Source organism: Podarcis raffonei, chromosome 1 (genome assembly GCF_027172205.1).
Source record: "Podarcis raffonei isolate rPodRaf1 chromosome 1, rPodRaf1.pri, whole genome shotgun sequence".
Taxonomy (NCBI): Eukaryota; Metazoa; Chordata; class Lepidosauria; order Squamata; family Lacertidae; genus Podarcis; species Podarcis raffonei.
In genome coordinates this window covers 105,926,901-105,943,568 of record NC_070602.1, presented here as the reverse complement: position 1 = coordinate 105,943,568, position 16,668 = coordinate 105,926,901, and the positions used below count along the sequence as shown (strand labels likewise).

The 16,668-nt window shown below is 42.4% G+C and overlaps 1 protein-coding gene across 1 annotated transcript; it reads right to left on the bottom strand.

The window, feature by feature from the left end:
* Positions 1-3,002: 3,002 nt before the first annotated feature.
* On the bottom strand, positions 3,003-15,589 carry DAPL1 (death associated protein like 1). Its single transcript, XM_053407572.1, has 4 exons — positions 15,415-15,589; positions 11,242-11,329; positions 8,663-8,723; positions 3,003-4,289 (listed from the first exon to the last, which is right to left on the bottom strand). The coding sequence occupies exons 1-4, from the start codon at positions 15,473-15,475 to the stop codon at positions 4,176-4,178; spliced, it is 324 nt and encodes a 107-aa protein (XP_053263547.1). The 5' UTR covers positions 15,476-15,589; the 3' UTR covers positions 3,003-4,175.
* Between the last annotated feature and the right edge of the window lie 1,079 nt (positions 15,590-16,668).

Below are 16,668 nucleotides of genomic sequence, written 5' to 3'. Positions count from 1 at the left end.
AACACTAACCTGGGAGTGGAGCAACAGCTGTTTCATTTGTGGGTTGACAACAAATTATAAAGAATGCATAAAGGAAGGAGCATCTCCAGCAGGCAATTTTAGCTGTCTTGAGACTGTGTATGTATTGTAGATATATACTACCCTCTGCTGGCAATAAAAGAAAATAGCCACCACAATAGCCTATACTGTACTTAATTCTGAAGAACCAAAAAACCTACCACTGCAAAGATAACTAATCTGATCAGTCTGTCCCTCAAATAATGGTGCATTGTTTCTTGGCTGGTTAGAAAGGAAGGCTTGGTAAAGGTCAGATGTTTTAAAACTGAAACGAGCTTTAAATGAATGAACTGGGATACCCTTGAATTTAATGGTGCCATGCTAAAAAAGAAGAAAAAAGAAAAGATAAACTAAACTGAAGTATGTTTTGATATATTCGCTTTCAAAGACTTGGGATGCATTCCAAAAGATCTTGAGTCCAGATGTCACTCATTATCATCACATATTTACATGCTGAACGTATGACATCTATGTGGCAATTATGAAGTGCTGTGGGGAAAGCGTTTGGCTAGATATTTAGATATGGTGAGTAAATACCACTGTCCTTTCATATGCAGATACTGTTCAGTTATTCAGTGGAGTGCAGCCTCTCTTCCTTCATTACTTACTAATTAGACGGTTTTTAATTAAACTGGCAACAAGCCATAGAGAAGCCACATTTCAGAATGTGAAATATGATCTATTTCACAAGCGTGTAAGGGCTTTTCTTAAACTTTAAAGATGGGTAATATTCTACTGATTGACTAATTACCAAGTAAGACAGTTAGGACTATAAATGTGGTTAGTCCAAATGTTGCAATTGCTGTAACCCACACTGGACCCTTAGGGTGAAGGGCAAGTAATAATTGAAAATAACAACAACAGCTTTTGTATAGCATGTTTAGTATTAGATGTTCAACCAGTTCTGTACAGGGCATTTCATCTTTTGGACGGGGTTCGGAGCTCTGGAGGAGCAAGTGGCTTCAACTACACTTTACATTTTACTAGGTTTTGTTAGTAGGCGAGACACACCTCTAACTTTGCTTCAATAGTCTGATTAATCTGTGGTTAGATTACTGCAGTGCATGGGGCTGCCTTTGAATACTTTGAAAACTGCAGTTCCTGGGAGAATTCTGCAGCTGGAGCAATAACTATCATGTAACAATACTTACTGCGGGACGTGGGTGGCGCTGTGGGTAAAACCTCAGTGCCTAGGACTTGTCCCCGCGGCGGGGTGAGCTCCCGTCGTTCGGTCCCAGCTCCTGCCCACCTAGCAGTTTGAAAGCACCCCTAAGTGCAAGTAGATAAATAGGTACCGCTTTATAGCGGGAAGGTAAACGGCGTTTCCGTGTGCGGCACTGGTGCTGGCTCGCCAGTGCAGCTTCGTCACGCTGGCCACGTGACCCGGAAGTGTCTTCGGACGGCGCCAGCTCCCGGCCTCTTGAGCGAGATGAGCGCGCAACCCTAGAGTCGGTCACGACTGGCCTGTACGGGCAGGGGTACCTTTACCTTTACCTTTACCAATACTTACAGCCCAGTTTCCAGTATATTCCTGTGTCTTATTATGCTCTTGCAGAGAAGCCCATGGGGCAAAGCGGTTAAGCAACTTGCTTCTACAGAAGCTAGAGATGGACTGAGGTCTTGTCAGCATTTGTCTCCAGTCCACTGCTCCTATGTTCAATCCCCTTTTTGACTTGCACAATTCTTAAAATGGTCAATTCCCTGGCCAGCCAATGGGCATGTTTTCTGAGCTCCCTGGCCTCCTGCCGGATGCTTTTGAGACAAGGGAAGGTACCCATGAGACTCCTGGCCTCATCTCTATTGGCCCTGATAATCGGCAAGTAAACACCCTCAGTCTGGAGTTCTCACAGCTAATTCATGCTTCAGTCTTCCTTGTACTACCCATCCCCAAGAACACCAATATATCTTTGTTTGTTAGTAACTGTCAGTTCAGACACCATTGGCATATTTATGAAGTTAGATTCTCCACCCCAATTCTTCCCACTGACTCATTACAGCAAATGTCATTTTGTTGCCCAGTCATCCAGTCTGGAGAGAACCTTCTAGAATTCTTTGCAATCTGCTTGGAGGAACAGACTTCTTACTTACTTCTACTGTAACTGCTCGTTTTCTGCTTCTTATTTTACCAGACAGCAATCCGTACCAGGATCCGTCTTCTTATCAAGCAACTGTTAAGTTTAATTCTTTCGTGAGGGACTTTTGCCGAAAGCTTTTCAGAAGCCTAAGTATTTAAAGTCACACCTGTTGACGTTCCCCTAGAACTCCAGAAGATTGGGGAGACAAGACCTTTCCTTTTAGAAATCATTACATCCCCAGCAAGGCTTGTTATTTCATATGGTTGCTAATTCTGTATCTAAAAATAGAATTTTAAGCTAACTGGACTGTAAATTTCAGGATACTTTATTCCCCCTTTTTAAAAAATACCATTATGTTGGCACTTTCCAAGCCTATGGTATGCAGGCTAATTTTAGGGGCAAGTCACACTTAGCTGTTTGAAGATCAGTAATTTTATGAATAACTCTTGAAGGATGCTATTCAGCTTTGGTAATTTAAGTTTTAAACCAAATTTACCATTGTCATGTACATGGTAGGTCACAATACATGACAAACCAGGCCCCTTGTAGTAAGTTGTATAGGGCTCCTACTTTTCCTATAATATACTTCCTTTGTTTAAGAATCACCAGTTGTGTCAGGATCAGGAAAACATAATGGTCCAGACATGCTTATGCAACAGTTTAAATACCAATAAAGGAAAAAGGAAAAACCAGCTTTGTTATTGAGCCTAAACGTATCTATTTGTTTTGTCACCTCTGTTTCAGGTTTGTTGAAGACAGAAGAGCGCTTTTATCAACTTGCACAGATCAGGTCGGCTGCAGGCTGCTAGTAAATTAAGTAGCATGTAGCACTGAAAGCAGCACAACAAACCAAGTCTAGAAACTAAGGAGTTAAGTAGATAAGTAAATGTTCTTTATTGCATGTGAGTATTAAATTTACAGACAAGCGACAGTGATGGATGTGTCACACAGAACCCCAAGATTCACACCAAACTCTTCATGCTGTAGATGTTTCTATAGCTTGGAGGTTCTGCAATGGTTATGTCAATTAATTGTTCCTCACAAGACAGCTCCCATACAAGGCACTATGTAGCTGTTACTGGGAATAAATTCAGCTCCTAAAGTCTGTAAAAAACAAGTCATTGGCTTTAACAGTATAGGAAACAAGTGTTACCTTGCAAGCACTTAACGTTGAACAGAACAGAATTCTTAATGGTCTCTCTTCTATTTTCTAACACTGCTGAAATACTAGAAAACAAAAAACATAGTGTCATCCCAGATGGATAAGTATTTATCCATCACTGACAGCAAACTGCATTCTAGTTGGCTAATGCAATGGCAACCCCCCCCCCCAAATAAAAATGTAGCATTACAACTTCAACTCAAGAAAAGTTTAAACACACACCAGAAGAAAAAAGAAATACAAAATTGACTTAACCCTATATTAATGAGCCAGTGCTTCTTCACTGCTATCCAACCACAGGTTGTCCTCACAAATCTGGTATTAAGATGTGCTTTCAAAGGCAGGTAGGGTGGTTTTCCAAAACAGGACTGAACTCTAGCATCATTTTTTATGGGTAAAAATGACCCACTTTATCTGGGTGCTCATTAATGTATTGTACCAGCAAAGATCTGCTTCATCAAAAATTCTAGTCAATTGACCTACAGAAGTTAGGAAGACAGCAATCCTACTTTTTTCCAATGTGTCCACATTCCCAGGAGTGAAAGGATAAAGAGGCAAATAACATGACTACCTTGTCAATGTTATGCCTAGAGAAAAACTGCTTGTCTGTTCAAAGCAGTAACTGCTGTGATAAGATGGTTTGGGAATGTTAAAACAAGGGTATTGTGGCCAATCAGAAGCTATGCAAAAAAGCAAAGAAAAGTCAAACAAAATTTCAAGACATGGGTGGGATGAAAAACTGAATATACACAGTTTTTATTGCAAGAGAAATACAAAGTAGATATTGCTGGAGCCATTTGGTCCATTTACTGCTTCCTTAGCTAAGTGCTGTTATGTTAAGAGCAAGTCTGTCAAATATATGAATATTTTACTCTACATCTTTAACATTTACGAGGCTGTTGAATAATGCACAGTCTTTTGGGCAGTATAATCTTCTCCAGAGTGGGCCGCGGCTTTTGATGTTGTGAGGCTCTTGCTGGAAATTTATGCCTGAGCTGTAAGATTGAAGAAAAGGGAAAAGTTAAGAATATGAACGAAAGAATACCTGACTACAAACCATCAACATTAAAATTCAACCGGGCAGAAGTGGCTTATTAGTTCTGCACAAACACCCCCGCTTTTTTTTTTACGTCTTACAACATTAATAAAACACAACCATTTCAGCAGAAACCTTGCAATTTAAACATCAAAATGATAAAAGAAATAAAGACCCATTAAGAGAAAACACGGGTGGTGGTGCTGGGAAGAATTATGAAGCTAACAGATTGAAAAACAGAATTTTGATACCGAACAAAAAACACACACTAAACAAAGAAACTTCCCACACATGAAGAACATTTAGTTCCTTTAAATAACATATGGTATGGAAGCAGCAGATGATGAGGGGAACAGACATGTGATGGTCTTTGCCTACCCTCCCCCCTCTCTCCTAGTTTTCCCCTTTCAGTGCCTGATACAAAGGCACATAAACACTACCTCCCATCCTAGACCTAGCGCCAAGGTCAACAATAGCAAAGGAAGCCTGGGAGATGGCTGCTAGCCTAAAAGATGCATTCACACGGCAGTTTATTCTGTTTCCCCAATGTTTCCCCACCTGATTCCTGAAAACTATACAATCCATTAATCTGATTCCAGAAAAAAAATCTGTTTGAAGTGACAAAATTTGGGGCGGTATACCAGTATGCAGTTCTTCCCTGCCATTTTCATGAGGGAATCATGGGGGAACATAAGCAAGCATGTGCAGAAAGTGTGGGGGAGTATCATGATGTCCAATGACATTCATTGTTGGGTCAAACCATGCCCTCTGGTGTGAATGAAATTCAATGTGATGCACCATTATATCAGTCAAAAAGTCACATTTCTATAAGACAATAAGTCAGAGGCACCAAATTGTGCTACAGATGGGGGGGGGCCTGCAGCATCACGACACACATGTATGACATCACATGCACGACAATGCAATGGAGCTGGGGCCTCTTTCCACGGCAGAAGGAGGAGACAGCCACAGAAGCTGCACTATGCTTGGCTCTGCAATCAGCCTCCTCCACCCCCTGATCTCTTGGAACATTGGAGGGACCTGCCCCCCCAAAAAAAAATTATTGGGGGGGCCAATAATAGCTTGACCCTCATGAGATGGTGCCCCTGCAATAAGTACTGCAGTGTGAAAGGAACATTAGAAATTGGGACAGAGCCACTAGCATTATAATCAGGAAAACTAACACAATGTTCACCACATCTAAAAGCACCCTTAATGTTTTCTAATTCTTTTACTATGCTCTGGCTACACTGTCAGCTAAGTGGTATCCAACTCCGAAACCAAAAACAAGTGGAGTTAGCTCCTGCTATCACACTTCTAAGGAGAGGTACTTGTTTGTTGTGTGTGCCTAGCAAAGCCCACCATAATAACACTGGCAAAGGTTCCCCCCACCTTGCTTTTGACTTGCGACCAGTCAAGGTTCAGCTTCCTTAAAAGCCCTTTATTTTCTAGCTAAGCACAAGTGTTAGGGTAAACAAACAAACAATAATAATAGCAAGGAAGAAGATACCTGACAACTCATTTCAGATAGCCCTCCAAGATCAAATGATTCAACTTCTTATGGGAAATAATCACATTTCCCCAGGAAAGTCAGTGCTATTTTTCTAGAAAAAGAGGTGCCGGAACTTACCATGAATGCCTCCCTTGTTCTCTTATAATGGCAATGCCACCTACTTGCGAGGTGCCGGAACTGAGTTCCAGCAAGTTCCGGCGGGGGGGGGGAGCCCTGAGCAAAGCTATTGCTCCCTGAGCACTTAGAAAAGTGTGATATGACCAGAAAAGATTTCTAAGTGAAGGTGAGTAGATCCTGCTCAAATAATATGTAGCAACTGTGCAGCAAGACTGCTGCCTAGAAATGTTCTAGTCATTTCAAGTCCGGTGAGCGGAGTAAGGCAGTAGAGCAAGCTGTGCCACTTCAAACTGCAGGTGGGAAAACAACGATTTTAAAAGTCACCAAGAAAGAAAGAAAGAAAGAAAGAAAGAAAGAAAGAAAGAAAGAGAGAGAGAGAGAGAAAAAGGACTACACAGCAGACAGAGAGATGCACTACAAACTCTCTTCCTTCTTCTGAAAGGATGCTTTAAAACCAGCACATCCTTCCTGAAACATATGCAAATGATAGATTTATGTGGTACACTGATCACTAGAGCATGTGCCACTGACCAACCCCATAGCAAAAAGACTTACTGCCAAAATACCAGCCTTCAAGCTGTACTGAACTTTCTCATTTGTAAAAAAATGTCAAAAAGAAATTGTCAAAAACACACAAGGAACTTAGCTAGATGAAAAATGTATTTGCTGTTTGAAGCAAAACAAACAAACAAACAAAACCCCAAACCCAAATTAACCCTTTTATTTATGTATGCTACTACTGCAGCCCGTGTTTTGTTAGTCCCAAAATGGAAAACGAGTGAGATCCCAACTGAAGAATGACAACTTAACTCAAATCGCAGACTTAACATATAGAATAAGAGAACAAGAACATATATTTAAAGAAGATTGGGAAATGTTGGTTGAATGAATATATGGGAGATAATTGTGTGCAGCTGAAAACGCTGGCAGCATAAAGATAAATTCAACAGTGTAAACAAGTTTTGATGCAATAATGGAATACTGAATTGTATAGTTTTTGTAAAATATGCAGGGATTTATGATATGTAAAATGAAGCATGGAAAGAGAAGGAGGGAAGTCACTGATATCTTAAAAAGGTAAAGGGACCCCTGACCATTAGGTCCAGTCGTGACTGACTCTGGGGTTGCAGCGCTCATCTCGCTTTATTGGCCGAGGGAGCCAGCGTACAACTTCCAGGCTTCCAGGTCATGTGGCCAGCATGACTAAGCCGCTTCTGGCGAACCAGAGCAGCGCACGGAAACACTGTTTACCTTCCCACTGGAGCAGTACCTATTTATCTACTTGCACTTTGACGTGCTTTCGAACTGCTAGGTTGGCAGGAGCAGGGACCGAGCAACAGGAGCTCACCCCGTCGCAGGGATTCGAACCGCCGACCTTCTGATCGGCAAGTCCTAGGCTCTGTGGTTTAACCCACAGCGCCACCCACGTCCCACTGATATCTTAAGGATGTAAAATGAGTATTTTAAAAACAGAAAACTTAATAAAATTATATACAAATTAATCCTTCTTGCAATGTACTAAGGCTTCAAATGGCCATACATACACAAAAAGATCAGTTTGTTCATATTTAGCAAGCAAACATCATGCAGTGGGTCCAAGTGCAGAGCGCAGTTTGAGTGGTGCCATAATTATTACCAGTCCTGTCTTCTCAGCAAGTTCTCTCCATCTGATGAGACCACATTTTGCTGTGTTTCAGACAAAAGAAGCCATGGGTAGAAGGGGCAATCCTTGATTCTCCCCCTCCCCCCATTCAGCACCCATTCAAGATCTAACAAGCAGCTTTGTGATGTTTTAAAACCCAACGTATTTATTGTGGCATAAGCTTTAATGGGACTAGAGTAGACTTCATCAGATACATGAAGAGTTACCCTCAGTTGGAATTGTATGTGCATGTGCATAAACCCCAAAAAATGGTGAACAATTGGCCCAGTTTGCACATGATGATATATCAAACCATATCTAAGTGTGAACAAGCATACAGGTACTCACAAAAAGAGTCATGACCACTCTGCTCCTCCTTTAGCCCTGCTGCTGACACACTCCCCAAAGCCTATCCATAGCCTGGAATAGTGCTATGTTCAAACCCAGACTCCTAGTTTGTCTTCCCTGGACAAACCATGAACCCAGGACTGGATACAATGCTAAGCCAAACCATGGCTTAGCTCTGGGAAGTTCAGCAGCAAGACTGAGGAAAGAAAAACGTTGCTGAAATTTTTGCCACATACTTGCCTGTTCACATTCACCCATGGTTTGGCTTAGCAATACCATGGTTTGGTTACAAGCGCACAAGTACAGTGTCCATTCACAGCAGCAGTAATTCACGAGTACAAATTCCTGGCTAGTGCGTATTTGCAAATAATCACTGTACCTACCATGTATATGTTTAAGCTTTACAAAGAATTGTAAGAGAGTATACCTTCCCTTTCATGGCCATTTGGTCCCACTGCTTCCTCTATACCCATGTATTTTATATATCTGCCAGTTAAGGACAACACTTCATGCATCTGGTGAAGTGGGCTCAAGTCCACAAAAAATCTGTCATGCTTTAAAGGGTCTCAAGGCTCATGGTTGATTTTGCGACAACAGATGAAGACTGCTACCTTTTTTTTGAAGGTTTATTTTTTAAAAATAATCATTGAGGTATAATTAATGAGAAATCTTGAAGGCAATTTTGCAATATGTCCTTTTCATGTGTACTTACTTTATCCAGTGCATCTGAAAGCAGAATACTCATGCTTTGCATTTTTATGACATTGAGAGAGCTGTGGAGTAAGGAAAAGAAAGTTAACCAGGGCTTTAATCTTCCCAGAACCCTTCATGCTGTTTGTTAAATTCTCCCCCACCCAATCCTAACCTGCAGAGCACTTTGCTCTGCTTATATTAATTTAGCGACAACCTAGATGTTGCATTAAGCGCACGTCTGGTCTTTGTGGGCTTGTATCCTGTTTACTAAATAGCAGCTGCAATGTCCACAATCCAGAATGAGACTGATGGTAAGGAAAATAATTTAAATCCCTCCTTCCTGGTCTCAATCCAGACCCCCACCCCACAACAGCTACTACATTGCAAACAAAAACCAAGCACACAAGAGCTAACCTGTTGCTAAATTTGACCCTCAATCAAGTCATTGCTAATCTTGCATAGATCACAGTGTATTGACTTTGGATCAAATAGTGCCAGAAGAGCATGGGGGAAAGATAGGTAACATATTCAGCGCTCCTTTGGATACAATCAAGGTCTAAATCAGAGGACTGATCAAGCTCTGAGATGAGCAAGTCAAGATACAAATACAGTTTTTCACCACAGGCAGGACGCAACCAAATCTATACTTCTACTGCAAGTGTGTAAGAACCAAAAATCACACGTGCATTGTTCTTACTTCCAAGTATTCTACATAATTTATATGTAATATTAACCGGTTCTTACTTATGTAGAGATGGAACAGACAAGTACAAGGTGCAGCTGATCTCTCGTACATGTGATTGTATTAGGGCTGAATGATTTCTGGGATGCTATTTATTTAAAGCATTTTTATCCTGCTTTTCACCCCACAGCAAGATACAAATGCCAGTGATGAGACAGTTAGGCCCTCAATTTAAAAGACACAAAAGGAAAAGTAACAGAGTAATGAAGGGGGGGGGGAAGAAAACACAGGCACTGTCTCACTGTTAGGGAATTATTCTACGGACAAGCTGGAAATCAAAGGTTGCAAGAGGAGGAAGGAGCCTGAAGTTGCTGGTCTTTCTGCAAAGTTAATGGGAGAGGCTCTGCAGAACCATCTCTCTCTCTCTTTCCAACAGTCCAGTGGAATGGCTGGGGTTGTTGTCCCAGGATAACAAATGGTGTAAACAGGCTCCTTTTGTGCTGTGAAGCCAGAAGATTAAGCTACAATTGAGCCCCTGACAGATTTCAGCAAGCACATCTTAAAATAGTTTCCCCCCCCCCCAATTTAATAGCCACTTCCTAGTGGCAGCAGGTTGTTTTATAGGCTTTATGTGCAGAGGAAGTGAACGTTATCAGCTCAGTTCCAGGAATAGTGTTTGCAAGGTGAAAGGAAGACCACAATGGGGCTTTTTTGTGCATGTGTGGTTTTACTATAAATAATAAACTTTTGCCCCAGACGGAAGTAAAAAGACGATTTTCTACACAATTGCATTACTGGCAACTTCTCAAGGCTGCCAAAGAATTTTACAAGCACCTATTTCCAACTTTCTATGCACCTCATTTTAGATAAAAACAAAACTGTATGAATTTTGCCTCATGTATCATATAAGCCTTCACTAAGCTATCCCACCTTTGTCACAAAAGTCTGCAGGGCTAGTTATTTATTGTGCTATTATTTGAAAGAGGAAAATGCAAAACAAACCAAGAGACTATTTTGTATTGGTTCTGGAATTTTAGGCAACAGGCTTCATCCTGATGCTAAGGCTGCAATCCAAACTCCTTATTTACTGTGCAGAGGAGAGAGGAGATGGGATGTGGCCAAAGTCTCCCTCCACTAGGCCTAAAACAGCTCCAACAACCTCTGTCTGTGGAATAATGCCAGTGTCACTCCTCTGGAACAGAGCTTCCTGTCCGTCAAAATGGCATGTGTGCACAAGTTTGCCAGTTGGATTCCCACTGGTATGAGCCTAGAAGATGCCCCGAAACGGGGTGTTTGGGGAGCATGAGGGTCTGAACTGGCCTGAGATCCATTAGATTCTAAGCTGCTCCCACCGTCATCACTTAATAGTATCAGACCTCATTGCTATTGCAGCTCCAAACTATTGTAACACAGAGCAGGGTTCTTGCTATCCCCTTCTACCCCAGTCACCATGAAGAGCAGGACTTCAGATACAGATACACAATTCTGCCATGCTTCACTGCTTCCTGGCCAGGGTTAGGATTGCCCTACTCTGATGTAAGCCTCTATTGGCTGTGCAGACACAAAGTCCTCTCAAGAATAAAAGTTGAACATGATTTACACTGTTAAATTTTTTTGGGGTGTGTGTGTGTGTAAAACTTCCTGTGCATGATTTTTCAGCACTGAATATATTTTATTTTTTATCAGGTTTTCTTTGCTTTACCTTCATTGCTTGCTTCGACAGTATTGTTGCCAGTAATACTATTTATAATTCAAGTTGATATATCTGATATTTTTATGATATAGTTGTATATTCATTCATTTTTAAAAATAGATAATAAATAAATAAATGGACATCCTCTTTCCCACAAACCTGAAATTATTCACTCCCTAGTCATTCTAATTAACACCGTGACAAGTCACCACCGCACACATACCTAGTCTTGTCTCTCGCTGGGATTTTGGTACTTTTTTCAACAGGTGCATTCTCCAGCTTCTTGGCAACTCTCATACCTCCAGCTTTGACTGTAGACGAAAGCAGTGATAACATGTGTGACTGGCAGATAACCCCAAAGCAATTGGTCTGTTTCACATTATGCAAGACATACGTTGCCAAATACATATTTAGAATGGCGGGCAAGATACAGATTTTAATTCACAAGGCACTTACTCCAGAGCACTTGCATTCCTCAGGGACACAGGAAGTAGCCTTGTACCAGGTTAGACCACTGGTCCACCTAGCTTGGTATAGTCCATCACTGACTGTCCAAGATCTTTCCCAGCCCAATCTGCCTATGTTACAGAGTGAACCATCTAACCTACATGTACAAACCATGTGCTCTTCTTATCATTGAACTATTGCCCAGGTATACAGTGGGTCTTAAGCTACACTGTTAACATGATCACTTTGATTCTATGAACAGAACATTCATGAATTTGTTTGTACTGCTGCCAGGTTGGTGCAAGCCGAGATGTTTACATGCCATTCACAGCTATGATATTAAGCCACTTTTACACCCATGCACAAACAGAAAGGTGTTTCTTTTTGTTTGTATCCCACACAGCTGCAGTATGGGTCAATACCATAGTCACTGCTGTCCCACACATTTGTATTGCGGCTCCCATACATCTTAAGAAAGGGCATGTTGCAGTTATTTAGAAAACTTAACAGTCCTTGCCATCAAGCATGGAAAAGTTAAATCTATCCTTGAAAGGGTTTGGCTAACGTTGCAAAATATGGAGAGAGAAGATTTATCTTTTAGTGTTTTTGCCTTCAGTCTCAAAGTTTCTTTGCAACCACAGGTTAGATAAATCATATAAAAAGTAGTAGTAACCTGGAGTCTTCGGGGTTCTAACAAAACCTTTTGTAGTCTAGATTTGGCCTCCAAGTAGCCACCTCTGCCCATCTCAGATCTGAGCATAACCCACAACAAATAATGTTTGCATTTATCTTTCACCAATAGTTCAGAATAAAGAGGTACTTCTTGTGCTGGTATGATGCATTTGACTGTCTGCATTCTCCCAAGTAATAATTATGCTCTGTTAACGTGCCTGTCAATTATAAAACCAATTAGCAGTAATTAAAGCTGAAGATGACCTGGCAACAATAATTTCAATGTTGAGCAACGTCAAACAAACTCATCTTTAAAAGAACTTAAAGATATTTCAGATATAATTGTTGAAATAAATTACTGTTTTCCCATGTCTTACAAGGCATTACATCTAAAAACTGCCAGATTAAGCAGAGACTTAAATTTAACTTTGGTTAAATGCCCTCACATGAAGGCATATTTGTAACCTTGTAGCTCTGCTGCCTAGACTTGTGTTTTTTGGGAACCAAATAAAGTCCTTTTCATTTGCCTTTTTTTTTAAGGTGTCTTATCTGCACTTTTCAGTTTTAGTTTTAAATGGAACCTATTTCATTACATATTTTATTTGTGTGAGTCACCGCAAACATTTCTGTGGAGAGGCAGGGTATAAATTTATTAAGTAAATAGTACCTGGGCTGCTTCAGAAGAAAGAGTGGGAAATAAACTGAATTAACAATAAACAAAGAAACAAAATAGTCCTGGATATGAGCTTCAGGCACAAGAGTGGTTAAAAGAGGTGAAATGCAGTTTTCATTAGACATTCAGATATGGAAGACTTAGATTGATTAGAAAAAAACGCTGCAATTTTTACAAGCTTTGATCGATTCCTGGTGCAGCTAGGAAACTAATGCTTATTTTCATCGTCATAACAACCCTGCAAGATAGGTCAGGATGAAATTTATCTACTGGCTCAATCTTCATTCTTTGAGCGGGGGTTTTATTTTATTAAAATATTTTATATTAAAGATTTTCTTCGGTTACAAAAGTACTGTATGTGCAATTGTCTCTTTTTGAGATTGCCTTGCACCTAATCCAGTCTTCTTCACCACCACAATCTCACGCTCTTGTTTTCAATCACAGCCCCATTATTATTATTATTATTATTATTATTATTATTATTAATTGAACTGATATACTGCCCTATACCCTGAGGTCTCAGGGTGGTTCACAGAATAAAATCAAAATATAAAACCACAAACCACATAATCAAAATAAACAACAACCCACTAACCCCCCCAAACCCCCACAATCTAAAAGCGCATAGGATGTCAATCAAAGGAACCAAAGGTTTGGTTAAAAAGGAACATTTTTGCCTGTCGCCTAAAGGTGTATAATGAAGGCACCAGGCGAACTTCCCTGGGGAGAGCATTCCACAGGCGGGGAGCTGGTGCAGAGAAGGCCCGTTCTTGTGTTGCCACCCTCCAAACCTCTCCAGGAGGAGGCACACGAAGGAGGGCCTCAGAAGATGATCTCAGGGTCCTGGTAGATTCATATGGAAAGAGGTGGTCCTTCAGGTATTGCAGACCTGAGCCATTTAATGCTTTATAGGTCAAAACCAGCACTTTGAATTGGGCCTGGAAACTAATTGGTAGCCAGTGCAATCAAACCAAGATTGGTGTAATATGCTCAAACTGTCTTGCTCCAGGGTGCAAACTGGCTCACCACTAATTGGTGGGAACCAAGAAAAGTAAAAACACTTAAGACTTTTTAACTGCTTAGTGCTTTGATTCTTAGCTAGAGGAAACACTGGTTTTTACACACAGGGCAAAGTGATGACTGGGCAGCCTCGCTTTCATATTTTTATCTAGGACGTTTTTGTTAACCACCTTGATTTTCAAACACCTCATCAACAAGTCGCAATACCATTACAGTGGTACCTCAGGTTAAGTACTTAATTCGTTCCGGAGGTCCATTCTTAACCTGAAACTGTTCTTAACCTGAAGCACCACTTTAGCTAATGGGGCCTCCTGCTGCTGCCGTGCCGCCGGAGCCCGATTTCTGTTCTTATCCTGAAACAAAGTTCTTAACCTGAAGCACTATTTCTGGGTTAGCGGAGTGTGTAACCTGAAGCGTATGTAACCTGAAGCGTATGTAACCCGAGGTAACACTGTAACTAATCACTGTTACAGGGAAGCAACAAATTTCAGGAGTCACTGCTGTGTCCACTACACTACAGTACTAACCAGGAATAACCAGTGCTATTTTTCTGGAAAAAGAGGTGCCAGAATTCACCATGAATACCAATGGCACCCACCTGAGAGCTGCCAGAACCCACTTGAGAGGTGCCGGAACTGAGTTCCGGCAGGTTCCCCCTGAAAAGCCCTGGGAATAACTACAGTACAAGTTTGTTAACTACAAACAACAGGCCAATAACTCTGAAGCCTGAAGGTTTCTACGTGTGTTAGAGAAGACGTCTGAAGTTTGAAGCAACTCTTTGAGGGGTAAACAAGCTCTGTTACAGCCGAGCTTCCAAATGGGAGCAGCTCTAGAAATGCAGAACTGCCTGTACTGAGAGAACACCACGCGTGCACGTTCCACTGTTAAGGCTTGCTAGTTTAAGCGCTCTTTAAATCACACTCGATGGGAGAGCCGCCTCTTTTTTTCGTAGATCGCGCTCTGGAGGCCGAGCTTTCCATGAAACTCGCCTCCGCCTAGGCGCATTGCGCGCCGCCTCCCATTCAGCGCAGAGGGGAGGGGACCTGCCGTAGTTTCTAACGACCCACTTAGCCTCGTGCGCAGTTCGGCCCTCGTACGCATCTGGGGAGGCGGGGAATAAAGCTTTTACCACAGGCTGACATAACAACTACACTTCCAGGGCAGCGAGAGAAGCACACGCCCACCAGGGTGGGCGGAGAGAAGGAGCATTATTGCGCCACTGTTTACAACCTCGAGGCTCTCATCTTTTCTTCTCCGACATTTATTTTTTTGGGGGAATAAATTCCAGTTAGGCGACACACAAAAAGATTAGGAGCCAGTAACACCACGCCTCATTCCTAGCTATTGGTTCAAGAAAGCTATGGTTGTTGTTGTTGTTGAGGGAACAAACACCTCCAAAGAGGGCGGGATTTTGTGCTGAAGCGCACCGTCCTAGCCCTGTTTACCTAGCCCTGCAAACCCGAATGCATTCACTAGCCCCCTCCTGAGTAAGCGTGGTTGCTATATGGCTCTCCAGCCACAGAAAGGTCCCCGCCAGCTCGCAGCTAAGCTTCCCGCCCTGCCTCCGAGGACCTGCCTGCTTACCTGCAGGGGAGCGCCCCACTTTCAACGGGGAGGCCGGCGCGGGCATTTCAGGCTTGGTCATGATGGCTAAGCAAAACGCGCACTACGAAGCAAGCGGGCGATGCTACGGACTACGAACTGCGTTCTGCTCACTCCGTCGACGGCTCCTCCTTTATGGGGAGGAGGCAGTGCGAATAAGAGGGGCGTTGCTGCCAGCGGTGGAAAGGGGCGGGGAAGAGGAGAGAGAGCTAGAAAAACTTTTGCCAGCTTCGAGTCTAGCGGCTGGAAGAAAAAAAAAAAAAAACAAGAGAAAAAGGAGCTGGGGTTGCTCTGAGTTTGGCCTCGAAGGGCTCTAAGTCCACAGCCAAGTTGGTAGCGCGCAAGCTCTGAGAGACATAAAGGGGCGTGTGCGTCATGCATCTCCCCTCACAAAGGAAAAAGAGAGAAGCACAAACGTATCACGGCAGCTTAAGTGTCAGTGTAATGGAAATATTGGTGTTAGTTGTATTATTTGTGCTTGGGTTTGTCTCTCCAAGTTGCCCTTCCCTCCCTCCTGATTTCTGTTCAGAGTTGGAATGCCAGCTGTGGTGGGCCAGTTCAAGGCCACAGGCTTCTGGCATGACTCATTCCCACACTTTCTCAGAGAAATGTGTATGTGTGTAGACAGATGAATAGCCACCAGCATCCAGCAGTTGTTGTTTTTTAAAAAAACCAACCACAAAATAATTTTATTAATACAGATTTTCAAGATAACCTACAAAAGATAACCATAAAACAAATATAAAACAACAGTCTTGTGTGAATTTATTCCCCCCAAAAAATAAACGTCGGGGAAGAAAAGTCTTCAGTTTGTGTCTCTTACCATTTTGATCATGGGCCTAGCCGGGGGGGGGGTGCAGCTGCACCTCCTAAATCAGAGGTTGGCAACCTAAGGCCCATGGAAGAGTTTGGATTTGATATCCCGCCTTTCACTCCCCTTCAGGAGTCTCAAAGCGGCTAACAATCTCCTTTCCCTTCCTCCCCCACAACAAACACTCTGTGAGGTGAGTGGGGCTGAGAGACTTCACAGAAGTGTGACTGGCCCAAGGTCACCCAGCAGCTGCATGTGGAGGAGCGGAGACGCGAACCCGGTTCCCCAGATTACGTGACTACCGCTCTTAACCACTACACCACACTGGCTCCACACTACACCACATGGGCCACAAGCGGCCCACAAGGGTCATTTAACCGGCCCATGAGCTGCCTCCGAACCGAGCCACCCGCTCGGCGAGTCCC

Excerpts from the sequence above, each read along its gene's own strand:
- DAPL1 (XM_053407572.1), bottom strand. The coding sequence starts at position 15,475 with ATGACCAAGCCTGAAATGCCCGCGCCGGCCTCCCCGTTGAAAGTGGGG. Across the intron at positions 11,330-15,414 it reads AGTGGGGCGCTCCCCTGCAG|TCAAAGCTGGAGGTATGAGA; the intron begins GTAAGCAGGCAG and ends TTTCGTCTACAG. Across the intron at positions 8,724-11,241 it reads CCAGCGAGAGACAAGACTAG|CTCTCTCAATGTCATAAAAA; the intron begins GTATGTGTGCGG and ends CTTACTCCACAG.